Source organism: Hyperolius riggenbachi, chromosome 11 (genome assembly GCF_040937935.1).
Source record: "Hyperolius riggenbachi isolate aHypRig1 chromosome 11, aHypRig1.pri, whole genome shotgun sequence".
Classification (NCBI taxonomy): domain Eukaryota; kingdom Metazoa; phylum Chordata; class Amphibia; order Anura; family Hyperoliidae; genus Hyperolius; species Hyperolius riggenbachi.
This window is the reverse complement of record NC_090656.1, coordinates 140844392-140857935: the sequence shown is the minus strand read 5'-3', so window position 1 is coordinate 140857935 and position 13544 is coordinate 140844392. Positions and strand designations below refer to the sequence as shown.

General features: G+C 43.6%; 1 protein-coding gene across 2 annotated transcripts in view; it reads right to left on the bottom strand.

Moving 5' to 3' along the window:
- The window catches only part of EML3 (EMAP like 3), a 375337-nt gene that overhangs the window by 207519 nt on the left and 154274 nt on the right, over positions 1-13544 (bottom strand). For both annotated transcript variants that reach the window (XM_068260560.1, XM_068260561.1), the window contains exon 5: positions 4109-4209. In XM_068260560.1, coding sequence (XP_068116661.1) covers positions 4109-4209 — 101 coding nt within the window. The remainder of the gene's footprint in view (positions 1-4108; positions 4210-13544) is intronic.

The following is a 13544-nucleotide window of genomic DNA, read 5'->3' as shown; positions in this document are numbered from 1 at the left end:
CCCAAAATCTGGGCAGATCACGGGATTTATAAACTTATTGACATAATAGACGATAACACACTTAAACCTTTTCCTGTCCTAAAGCGTGAGTTCCACCTCCCAAATCATATGCAATTCCGCTACTTACAACTGAAGCATGCTTTCAATGCCAAATTTCTCTCACGAAGAAGGCAACTACTCTTACAATCCCATACCACTGAGGGGGAAATAGCTAAAACTGGGTTAGAACATGTGGTCTCAGTGCTCTACAAAACCTTCCCTTACAGGGGGCAATCCAATGTTACTAAACTCTATCAAAAATGGAAAAGGGACATACCAACACTCACAGAGGAGGTTTGGGGCACGGTCCTGGGATATTATGTTACCACCAACGTATCTGCTCGGGACAAACTTATCGCTTTTAAATTTTTATATAGGAGCTACCTATCTCCAGCCCGCCTGGAAAAATTCGACCCCAATTCTCAAGGGGCATGCAATAGATGTGGCCACCTTCATGCTGATTTTTTTCATACAACTTGGCAATGTCCCCAAGTCCAATTATACTGGTCCCAAATACATGCAGAACTACAAGGAGTCTTCGGGTTGTCCTTGGACCTTGCCCCCGGCCCCATGTTACTGGGTTATGTAGCAGATGAGGTACTCTCCACGCACAAGATGCTGGCATTTCGAACCCTTACCTCTTACGCTCGGAAAATGATCATACTGAATTGGAACAAGCCCCTACCCCCGAAAAAGAATGATTGGGTATCACTGGTACATAAAGAACTAGTCATACTAAAACAGGTGTACCACAATCGTAAATGCCGGAAAAAATTTACAAAGGTTTGGTCGTGCTGGACCTCTTACCACAAGCTACATCTAGACGACTGAATCACTAGATATAAAAATCCAATACTAAATCAAGCAACAGGCAGGGGAGCACATGGTCGGTCCAGGAGGGATCGGGTTCAGCAAGATTGCTGGTTCTGAACCCTCGGACTACTGGCCCTCTTATCAGGGCAGTTGTGTCATAGGAGTTATATGCCACAAATGTTAAATGTTATTGTTATGTAATTGTTACAATGTATTGTTGTATTACTATGTACAATTTAAAAAAAAATAAAAATTATTCTTTCAAAAAAAATATAGGCTGTACTTACATTACATATGCATTTCACTGTCCACATTTGGATTTCACAGAATTTTTATATAGTATATGCAGAGAATGATGCTCCTGACAGCTCATGGCAGGCTCCATGTTTGTCTGTCTCCTATGAAGCCAAATGTGTCGTCATGTCCTCCCTGCTTCCTGATCACAGAAAAGCTCGTACTGAATAACACTAGTTTGCAGTGAATATTAATTAGCCATGTGGCTAGGAACAATAGCGGACTCCTGCAGTGTACTCTGCCGGGAGATTTATCAGTGCTGTGCGCTGGACTGAGTTACATGCTATTGTTACTTGACCCTGTAACTTCTCATTAGCAGCCGAGGGGAGGGCCCCAGAATGCTTTGCAGTATGGTTTGCGGCTTGTGTCCTCTTAAGAGCTTGGGTCTAACAGCTTTGCTGATAAGCACACATCAAATGAAAGAGAGATTTTTATCTTCACTATTGCCTTTTTGGCTTCCGTCTAAACTGTTTAACACAGGAGAATAGAGGTTTAAATTAGCTTCTGCAGCCTGACAGTTACTCTTTAAGGATGGTTTTCTTCACCTGCATGGAGAGCTCCTGTTTACAGCAAAATCTTCCATATGCAAGCACCACACCTTAAATCAACTCCAGGCCTTTTATCTGCTTAATCGATAATGACATAACAACGGACTTGCCCACATCTGCCCATGAAATAGCCTTTGAGTCAATTGTCCAATTTACTTTTGAGCCTTTGCATTTTTATGCAATCGTTTTGTTCACCCCACTGGATCTGCACTTTAAATGCATCTGAGTTGTTTCATTTAAAATTCATTGTGGTAATGTAGAGAACCAAAATGAGAAAAAAGAGGGTATTAGACTTAAGTTCTTGGAGGTTAATTAAAATATTTTGTGAAATCAAATTATGAACAGAACAAAGGGCATGGAGTCTGGCAGTGTTTTAAATGTTTAGCAAAGCAAAGGTATGCAAGGTTCTTATGATCGGTAAAAAAAATAAAAAAATAATTAAAATTTAATCAGGAGGAATATGTCTTCCTTAGGAGAATATATCTTCTTAGGAGAAATCTACATAGGTTCTGGTGACAGCAGCAGCAGCACCAGAACATACGCTGTGGCCGCACTCAGATGTGACTCTATGGGGGACTGCCTGTCTAGTGACACTGGAGAGCAGCTGACATGTGGTGCATTCACCACTTGTCGGCTGCCCATCTGGAAGGTCTTATAAAAGCATAAACTGCTCGAGGTATTCTGTTTGCCAACGGCTCTTCAAACAATAGCATTCAACCTGATGGAGTGGCCAGTACCGGTTTTAGGCATAGGCATTCCAGGCCATTGCCTGGAATGCAATTGGTCCAGGAAGGGACCATGCCCCTGGATTAAGTCCCACCCTAAATGAAGCCCTGGCCGCAGACTAAGCCCCACCCCAGTGTTCTATCTTCTACCTGCTTCTGCTGCGTCTGAATAGTGTAAGTTGCAGGCAACCTCCACTGTGTCCCTACATGCCCCGTTACTCCACCTCCTGTGCATTCCTTTGTCCCCCTGTGATGCCTCCTCTCCCCCTGTGCCTCCTTCTGTCCCCGTGCCACCTCTGTGCCCTTCTGTCCCCCTGTGCATCATCTGTCCCCTGTGCCTCCTCCGGGTTCCCCTTTGTGCCTCCTTTTGTTTCCATGTACCTCCTTCAGTCTACCCTGCGCATCCCTCTGTCCCACTGTGCCTAAGCTCCTTCTGTATCCCTTTATGCTTCCCTCTGTCCCCTGTGCATCCTTATGTCCCTTTGTGCCACGATCTGTCCTCATCCCCTTTCTGCACTCCCACAGCCCAGAGTGTAAATGCAGAGAATAGCACAGCAGAAGCAGTGCAGCTGGAGTCCAGTGCTGTGCCGGTGCAACCATCCTGTCTATCTCTTGCTCCCTCTAGTGCTGGCACCTTACTTTCCTCATGTCGTGTGTAATCATGCTACATGCTGTAGGAGATACTGGGCACTAGACAGAGCGAAAAGGTGGAAGCACAGCACTGGACTCCAGTGGAGAGGTGAGAGCACAGCTTCTGCTGCGCTATACTCTGCATACTCTGCAACTATGCTGGGGGAGTGCAGGAAGGGGTGGAAAACAAAATGAGACAGGATCAGCAGGTTGTTTGCATCATGGGGACAACCCTGTATTAGGCATTCACCTTATACGCCACATGGTTCACATTCTTTAGTTAGTGCATATTTTTCGGGGGTGATGGTGACACAGGACTTTTTGCCTGGAGTGAAGGCTAGAAACTGCCATGGGAGTGGCCCCTGTTGCTGTGATGCAAGGCAGGGATGTGAGCAGACATAGAGTAAAAAGTGCTCCTTGCCAAGTGGGGAGGTGGTAGAAATACAGCACTGTTTTTAAACCTGCCAGGTTGGTTTCCTTCATCGTTAGACATTTGGCAAAACCACAGACATCAGACCATTGCTTATGGCAAGGTTATCTGAAGTTTATGAGAAAGATTGATCTAAAAAGGTCACAATAAAAATATATGGGAACTCATACAAGGGGGGGGGGGGTTCAATGCCTCCATGAAAGGTACATTTCTTCCTGTACCCTACTATGTGTACATATCAGGGTCAGAATCTTTTATTTTCTTTTACATATGTCAGAAATGATGTCATAAAATATCTTCTTATTATTCTCATTATGACCACACTGCTGCAACATTTTACCAACGCTGACATAAATATCAATATGTGTGAAGTGAACAATTATCATCTTTATTACTTGTAACAGACATTTTCCAAAATCTTTCAAAAGCTCTTGAGCAATAATTGGTGCTTCTGAAACATACGCACTTACAAGTGTTTTCCACACCTGTCAATGCCCTACACAGATCATTGAAAGTCACTCAAACTTATATAACTATATTATTTTCAAATATCTCACCATTTACGGTTAGCAAAACAAACAGTAAAATTATTTGCAAGTTTCTGTTCCCTGCCACATAATCAATCTTACCACTGAAAAGATTTGCTGATGAGACAGATTTTCTTTCTAACTTTACACATTTTTCCCGTGGTTCTTTCACCAGTCTGTCAGAAGAGCTGTTTCTTCTTAAACTAAAAAGGAAGGAGATACAGAATGAAAGAAAGAAAAACGCACGCACGCACGCACGCACGCACGCACGCACGCACACACACACACACACACACTATATTACACAGCATACCAACAAGTTGTCACTAATTAATATTGAGCCACATATCATTAATATTAATATTAATTATTAATTAATATTAATAATTAATTAATATTGGGCACATATCAGCATTAGCAAACAACATTATCACCTTAAATAAAAGTAGATGTAATTAATTAAAATACAAAATACTGTATATACTTGAATACAAGTCGACCTCATGCATAAGTCGACTACAATATTCAACCCTCTTGACCTGGAATTTTTATTGACTCAAGTATAAGTCTACCCAGCTAAGTTAATGGCTGTGCTTGGGGCTCAGGAGGAGTTAATGACTGCACTGCATATAGTATTGCAGCCATTAACCCTTCTCGTCCCCTAAGTGCAGCCAATACCTCCTCTAGGCGACCAAGTGCTGCAATTATATACTCCCTTTTATGCAGCCAAGTATTTCCCCCCTGCCTCTTTCCTTGTTAATTGTTGTGGCCAGGACTTTCAGACCTGTTTTCTTGGCATTTCCTTTCCTCAAAGTATCACATGCCACAGGGTAAATTGCTAAATTGCTAAACCTAAATGTATAGATTTATACTCGTGTATATACAGTAAATACAAATTACACCCTCATGTTTTTATCCAGTGTTCTCCCCAGAAATTTTTTCCAACAGGGTGGCTTGAAAAAGTAGCTGGGTGGCATGAAAAAGTAGCCGGGTGGGGCAATATGAGAGAATGCAGGGCCGATGCTTCTCTGCTCGATTCTGCTTACAGCATAGGAGGAGGTAAGTCGATGACAGCCGGGTGCTAACCAAAACTACCCGGGTGGAGCACCCAGCTAAAAGGGCCTGGGGAGAACACTGTCATCATATGACTTTTGGAGTTCCTCTTGAAGAATAACTACCTCCAGGTGCAGGGACAGTGATGGGGACCACTTGATCCCCTTCCTATGCAAACCTGTACCTGGGGCAGTCAGAGTAGTCTCTGTTCACAAGTGAGGGTCGGTCACAATATGTACGCAGACAATATCCTAGGCCTGTTGGTGGGGCTCCTTAGAGGGTTATTGGAGATTTTGAATGATAATAAGCATAATTTAAGATTTACAGCTCAGATTGATAGGAAAAAGATTGACTTTCTAGAGATAAGCATATCACTGGACCAGAAGGGTTCTCTTCATTTTAAACTGTACAGGAAAACCACTGCCACTAATGCACTGGTCCATGTGGAGAGCTGTTCCTCCAAACATGTCATATAGGGTATTCCTACTGGTCCAGATGAGGCAAAATTGCTCAGAATCAGAGGTTTTTAAAGCGGATCCGAGATGAAAAACTAACTATAACAAGTAACTTGCCTATATATCTTATATAAAGTTTAGATAGTTTACACAGCAAATATAGCTGCAAACAGTTTTAAAGTGATCCTTAAGCCAACTAAAAAAAATGAGATTTACTCACCTGGGGCTTCCCTCAGCCCCCAGCAGCCGATCGGTGCCCTCGCAGCTCCGCTCCGATGTCCCAGGACCCGCCGGCGAGCACTTCCGGTTTGGCCGTCACCGGCCGACAGGCATGGGAACGCGAGTGATTGTTCGCGTTCCCAGCCTGTATATCGCCCCCTATGCTGCTATTGCGGCCAGCTGGCCGCAATAGCAGCATAGGGGGCGATATACAGGCTGGGAACGCGAACAATCACTCGCGTTCCCATGCCTGTCGGCCGGTGACGGCCAAACCGGAAGTGCTCGCCGGCGGGTCCTGGGACATCGGAGCGGAGCTGCGAGGGCACCGATCGGCTGCTGGGGGCTGAGGGAAGCCCCAGGTGAGTAAATATCATTTTTTTTAGTTGGCTTAAGGATCACTTTAATAGAAAATGATCATTTCTTCCTGTGATACAATGACAGCAGCCATGTAGTTTGTAAACATTACACAGAGGCAGGCTTATTTGTATCTTGATCACTAAGCCTGTGAAAAAAACTAATCCCCCCTCCTCCTCCCTCCTCCCCTCTGCCTCTAAAATCAATGGCTAGTAACACCTCCTCCTCCTGCCCAGACTGAGCTCCCATGAGCCCTTGCTACTGCCAAGGCTCTCTGAAAACCTGTGGGCGTGGTTTATTTAGTTTATAGGGAATTAGAGTATTAAAACAAAAACAAAAAAGTATTTGGCTTGAGGAATGCCCTATAAACAATAGGAAAGGAACACAATTATGCAATGAGTAAAAGTTCACCTCAGATCCACTTTAAAAGAGAAGCAACAGCCTTAAGCGATAGATTCAAACAAAGCAACGTTGCTAAGCTTCCCACTGAAGAAGACAGTGCTGTGTTTAAGTGCTGTTCTGCTACCAGTGTTTTTTTCTGGTAGTAACTTTTTGCTGTAAAGAATGTTTTAGAGCAAAGAAGAAATGCTGAGTTTCATACCACTTGAAGATGGCAATGCATAATGGTTTTCTATTATATTTAAACATGTTTTTATTATATAATATATTTATTATATACCATTACCTACTAAGCCCTTTCTATTCACCATTAATATGTACTTATCAAACTAAAATTAAATCTTAATCCTTATATGCACCTTATAAATGATCTAATTTATCAGGTATTTTCTTAGTTCATGTGTGCATTTTATGAGGGACCTAATACACCAAGCACCTCATAAAAGGTCGATAGGCAATAACACTGTGCAATACAAATACAGTAGAATCCCTTTATAGTAAACTCCAAGGAACCAGGAAAAGTAGTTTACTATATCAGAAGCTTACTATATCAGAATTGGTCATACATTGCTGGGACTTGAGGACTGAGTTTACTATATCCAGAAGTTTAATATATCAGAGTTTACAATAACTGTATTCTATTCGTACCACTGATTCATTTATCTATTATTAAGGTTTCATTGAAACTTATTGCCTCTGTATGGTGGTATATATTCTTGTCTTGAAAGATAGGGAGTCTAATATAGCATTGGAATTTATGATTCAATTGTATTGAGAAAAAGACTATATAATGTTATCTACTATTGTGTTGTTTTGTGAGGCCTAAGAATATATCTGTGATTTCTAGGCACAAGTTTTGAACTGACCTGAGGTAGCGGGCTACTACTCAAGAAACGCGTTTGTGTTTTGAATAAATATATTTTTCCGTTTTAAATTGTGTCTTTATCTACTGGGGAGGTAAGCAATTACCCATTCAAAAATTCACAAGTTCCAGAGTATTGCAAAAATATCAAAACATTTATTGTATAATACCAAATTCCTTGTTCACAGCTAGTGCATAACTAGATCCTTAAAAATAGTGCTACACCTTTAAAACCTTGTGTCACGAAAGCTGCACACACTCTATGCTCTTATAACATGGTCATAATGAGCCACCGCAGGCCCTCCTCCTAACCTACGATTAAAGTGCACTGTATAAATCGGGCCTGAAAAGTCCTTCAATATTGCACCATGGATTTAAGGTCCTAATAAATTAGATAAATCTAATTTCCTGATGTCACAAGACTCTGCCTGGTATTCCAAAATGCTTCCACTATGAATGACTCTTTAAGATATGCATCTACTATGACCGTTACCCAGAGTTCGCTTATCGTGCATCCCTCTAGATGCTTAAAGGAATACTTAAGTCTGGCAAAAAAATGACTTTTACTCACCTGGGGCTCCCCTCAGCCCCTTGCAGCTGAACGGTGCCCTCGCCGTGTCCCTCCGACAGGCTGGGAACGCGGCTGATTATCCGCGTCTCCGGACGCAATAGCGTTATATAGGGCGCTATTGCGTCCGGGGACGCATATAATCAGCCGCGTTCCCAGCCTGTCGGCCGGTGATGGCCAAACCGGAAGTGGCCGCCGGCGAGTCCTGGTGCATCGGAGGGACACGGCGAGGGCACCGTTCAGCTGCAGGGGGCTGAGGGGAGCCCCAGGTGAGTAAAAGTCATTTTTTTGCCAGACTTAAGTATTCCTTCAACCACTTCACCACTGAGGGGGTTTATCCCCTGACCACCAGAGCAATTTTCACCTTTCAGTGCTCCTTCCATTCATTCGTCTATAACTTTATCATTACTTATCACAATTAAACGATCTATATCTTGTTTTTTCCACCACCAATTAGGCTTTCTTTAGGTGGGACATTATGCCAAGAATTATTTTATTCTAAATGTGTTTTAATGGGAAAATAGGAAAAATGTGGGAAAAAAATTAATTATTTTTCAGTTTTCGGCCATTATAGTTTTTAAATAATGCATGCTACTGTAATTAAAACCCATGAAATGTATTTGCCCTTTTGTCCCGGTTATAAAACCATTTAAATTATGTCCCTATCACAATGTTTGGCGCCAATATTTTATTTGGAAATAAAGGTGCATTTTTTTCAGTTTTGCGTCCATCCCTAATTACAAGCCCATAGTTTATAAAGTAACAGTGTTGTACCCTCCTGACATAAATATTTAAAAAGTTCAGTCCCTAAGGTAACTATTTATGTATTTTATTTTTTTTGTACATTTTTTAATTTTGTTTTATTACAAAAAAAAAAAATTGGGAGTGTGGGAGGTAATGAGTTAATTTTTTGTGTAAAAGTAATTTATTTGTATGTGAAAAATGTGCAGGGTGTAGTTTTACTATTTGGCCACAAGATGGCCACAGTAACTTTTTGTTTTAATGCGACCTCCAAGCGTCCTTCCGGAAGCTTGGAGGAAGTACTTGGAGGCTGGGTAAGTGTGTGTTTTTCACAATGATCGCGCTGCCCATCGGAGAGCAGTGGATCATTGCGGGGCTTTGATCAACGAACGGGAATGGATTTTCCCGTTCATTGATCTCCGGGCGAGCGGGCGGCGGCGTGTTTACTAGCGGCGGGCGGCGTGTTTACGAGCGGGAGCGCGGGCAGCGGCGGGAGTGCGCAAAGTACGGATTTCTCCATCCCTGGGGGTTAAAGGATGGAAAAAGGGACGGAGAAATCCGTACGGGCAGGGGTAAAGTGGTTAATGAGTGTCCCAACTCACGTGTCCCGTTTTAGGATCTGTCCGCCTTCCCGTTCTCCTCCATCCGTTCTTGAACACGGGGAGAAATATGTTGATAGAGCTTGCGTCCTGGCGTCCTTATTATATAACCGCGATTTTGCCCCTACCAGGGACGTCTCCCTTGGCCCGGGCTCAAGTCTTAGATGTTACTTGCAGACAAGCGCTCCCTTCTTTGCTCAATTACAATTTCCACAAACTGCGCAGTGTCGCACCTCAAACAGGTACAGGGCGCCGTCTTTGAAGCTGCCAGCAGTCAAGCACTCATTCATCCGCTCTACTGTGGGTCCACAAACTGCGCAACTCCCCACTGCGGTTTGTAAAGGGCGCTGTCTCTCATGCGGCTGACGTCATCTCGCTCGCTCAGGTTGCCTTTCAGAGTCAATTTTGGCTCAAAATTCCTAAATAGTACAGGGGTGTTGGTGAGTATAGCCACATAAATATAATAAAATCTAATAGACTGTATATTTTTATTGATAAAAAAAACTGAAAGCTCAAAAATTTTAAGGCATATTGCTATTTCAGCATAGTCAGGACAGGTGTCATTGCTTATCCCCCCCACATACACACATACATCGTATTGCTACCAGCTGTGTGCTGAGTGCACGGTGAGTGGGGTGTAGCTGGCCCTTAGACCCCAAACAATGAGCATAGATCTAGGACGCACAAGTGTGCGATACTGACAGATACACTGCCAATGGGGTGGGAGATTTAGGGTACAACTACTCGTGACTGAGACATGAGGTCAGAAAAGAGCTGATAAAATATCCTTATGTCTCATGGTCTGTATGCCTTCCCGTTCAATGGTCACCCCCCACCACAAATAGGTTTAAGCTGCGAGAAGGTACATAGATAAGGGAGTGCAATACATATTTACAGTGCTAAACAGTGCTCAACATGTTTCATCTGAGTTAGATTTCGCAGGAGCTAATAAAAATGCAGAAAATAATAAAGAACCCCCCACCACCAACAGCATCCCCCAGCAGCATAACGCTCAAGTCAGAACTGAGACAGCCATTAAACACATGGTTTATATAGTCTGCAAGTGGTGTAGGTTTCCCTCCCCTCTCGGGTGTGGCTGTGTGTCAGCCCAACCTCTATGCTGAGTCATGCCTGTTGCAGGACATATTACACATATACCTTCATGGAGCAAGAGTCCTGCAACCTGCATGGTCACATGCTGCATTATGTCCATCATTAAAGCCACCAGACGCCGGTTAGGTCGTCAGTAAGATGCGTTCTCCAACTTCCTGCTATACACTTCCGCGTTGTCATAACAACGTGTAACAAAAAAGCCTCATCAGTTAAGCACATGCGCACAACTGTGCCATACCGATCAGGCGTCCATTGTCTGAGTGATACGTAATAGCTGACGCATGGAGCGCACGCCTGCGTACCACGGTGGTGCTATTGTTGTCATGGTCACGCTTTGGATCCGTGCGTAAAAATGGCAGTGAAGGATACACTGATCAATTATACAAATTCTGCGCACATTCGATTGCATGTGACAATGCACCAATGAGGACAGTTGTGTAATGGAGCTGCATTGGATTGCATAACTGTTGCATCATATAGATGAATGATGGGCAATAGAGATGCCATCTTTATGGCTATCATAATGTCACGGTCAGTTACCTGTCCAGGCGAGGCGGCTGGCACACACGAATGTCGGCAGGCGTCCGGGAGCATTGCGTCGGGTCTCCACTGTTGGGGGTCTGGCGTTGTGCGCTCGCGCGCGCCGCGTGAACGTTGGCGCCGTAAGGCGTTGGGGTGAGTGCTGCGCGCGCGCGAGGGGCGTCTGTCTGTACATTTCTCTGTGACGTGCGTGATTGTGTGGCGCGTGCGCCTTTGCGCATGCGCGCGCTGCGCATCACGCCGTTCGCGCCCAAACGGCCTATTTACACCTGGAGAGTGACACTCTCTGGTTGCTGTAGTATTGCAGCAGTGTGCGTGTGTTACTCCCGTGAATTGACTAGTTCTGCCCGTTGCTTCCTGAATGCTGACCCTGGCTCGTCTGACTACCCGACTTGTTACCGACTTCTGCTATGTCCGAGTGCCTGATTTGTTGCCGAACCGTGCCTGCCTGAGAACCCGCTCCGTTGCCGAACCCCTGCCTGTCCGAGTACCCAATCTGTTGCCGACCTCTGCCTGCCTGAAGACTATCCTTGTACCTGCATCTGTGATTCCTGCTGTGGGTTTGTTGAGTCATTGCAGTACCCGACTCAACCGGTGGGAGCTTTGCGCTGCCTGTTGGTTTACATCTCTGGTTACGCAAGCGCTCCTGCCCCTGGCTAACTGGATATCCCTGTTTCAACCTCAGGGCGTTCAGAGAGCAAGTCGCAAGGGTTGCTGTCCTCAGCGCATCGGTCTCCGGCTAATCTGGTACGTAACACATAACAACACATTCAATCGCATGTGACAATGCACAAATGAGAACAGTTGTGTAGTAGAGCTGCAAAGGACTGCATAACTGTTACATCATATACAGGATCTTCTCAAAAAATTAGCATATTGTGATAAAGTTCATTATTTTCTGTAATGTACTGATAAACATTAGACTTTCATATATTTTAGATTCATTACACACAACTGAAGTAGTTCAAGCCTTTTATTGTTTTTCTTATTGATGATTTTGGCATACAGCTCATGAAAACCCAAATTTCCTATCTCAAAAAATTAGCATATTTAATCCGACCAATAAAAGAAAAGTGTTTTTAAAACAAAAAAAGTCAACCTTCAAATAATTATGTTCAGTTATGCACTCAATACTTGGTCGGGAATCATTTTGCAGAAATTACTGCTTCAATGCGGCGTGGCATGGAGGCAATCAGCCCGTGGCACTGCTCAGGTGTTATGGAGGCCCAGGATGCTTCGATAGCGGCCTTAAGCTCATCCAGAGTGTTGGGTCTTGCGTCTCTCAACTTTCTCTTCACAATATCCCACAGATTCTCTATGGGGTTCAGGTCAGGAGAGTTGGCAGGCCAATTGAGCACAGTAATACCATGGTCAGTAAACCATTTACCAGTGGTTTTGGCACTGTAAACAGGTGCCAGGTCGTGCTGAAAAATGAAATCTTCATCTCCACAAAGCTTTTCAGCAGATGGAAGCATGAAGTGCTCCAAAATCTCCTGATAGCTAGCTACATTGACCCTGCCCTTGATACAACACAGTGGACCAACACCAGCAGCTGACATGGCACCCCAGACTATCACTGACTGTGGGTACTTGACACTGGACTTCAAGCATTTTGGCATTTCCCTCTCCCCAGTCTTCCTCCAGACGCTGGCACCTTGATTTCCGAATGACATGTAAAGGTTGCTTTCATCCGAAAAAAGTACTTTGGACCACTGAGCAACAGTCCAGTGCTGCTTCTCTGTAGCCCAGGTCAGGCGCTTCTGCCGCTGTTTCTGGTTCAAAAGTGGGTTCATGCTTCCATCTGCTGAAAAGCTTTATGGAGATGAAAATTTCATTTTTCAGCACGACCTGGCACCTGCTCACAGTGCCAAAACCACTGGTAAATGGTTTACTGACCATGGTATTACTGTGCTCAATTGGCCTGCCAACTCTCCTGACCTGAACCCCATAGAGAATCTGTGGGATATTGTGAAGCGAAAGTTGTGAGATGCAAGACCCAACACTCTGGATGAGCTTAAGGCCGCTATCGAAGCATCCTGGGCCTCCATAACACCTGAGCAGTGCCACAGGCCGATTGCCTCCATGCCACGCCGCATTGAAGCAGTAATTTCTGCAAAATGATTCCCGACCAAGTATTGAGTGCATAACTGAACATAATTATTTGAAGGTTGACTTTTTTTGTTTTAAAAACACTTTTCTTTTATTGGTCGGATTAAATATGCTATTTTTTTGAAATAGGAAATTTGGGTTTTCGTGAGCTGTATGCCAAAATCATCAATAAGAAAAAAAATAAAAAGCTTGAACTACTTCACTTGTGTGTAATGAATCTAAAATATATGAAAGTCTAATGTTTATCAGTACATTACAGAAAATAATGAACTTTATCACAATATGCTAATTTTTTGAGAAGATCCTGTAGATGAATGATGAGCAATGGAGATGTCACCTTTTTAGCTATCATAACTCCAACACATACAATCATATGTGACAGTGCACAAATGAGGACAGTTGTGCAATAGAGCTACATAGGACTGCACAACTGTTGCATCATATTATAGATAAATGATAGGCAATGGAGATGCCACCTTAATGGCTATCATAACTCCAACGCATTTGATTGTGTAATGGAGCTGCA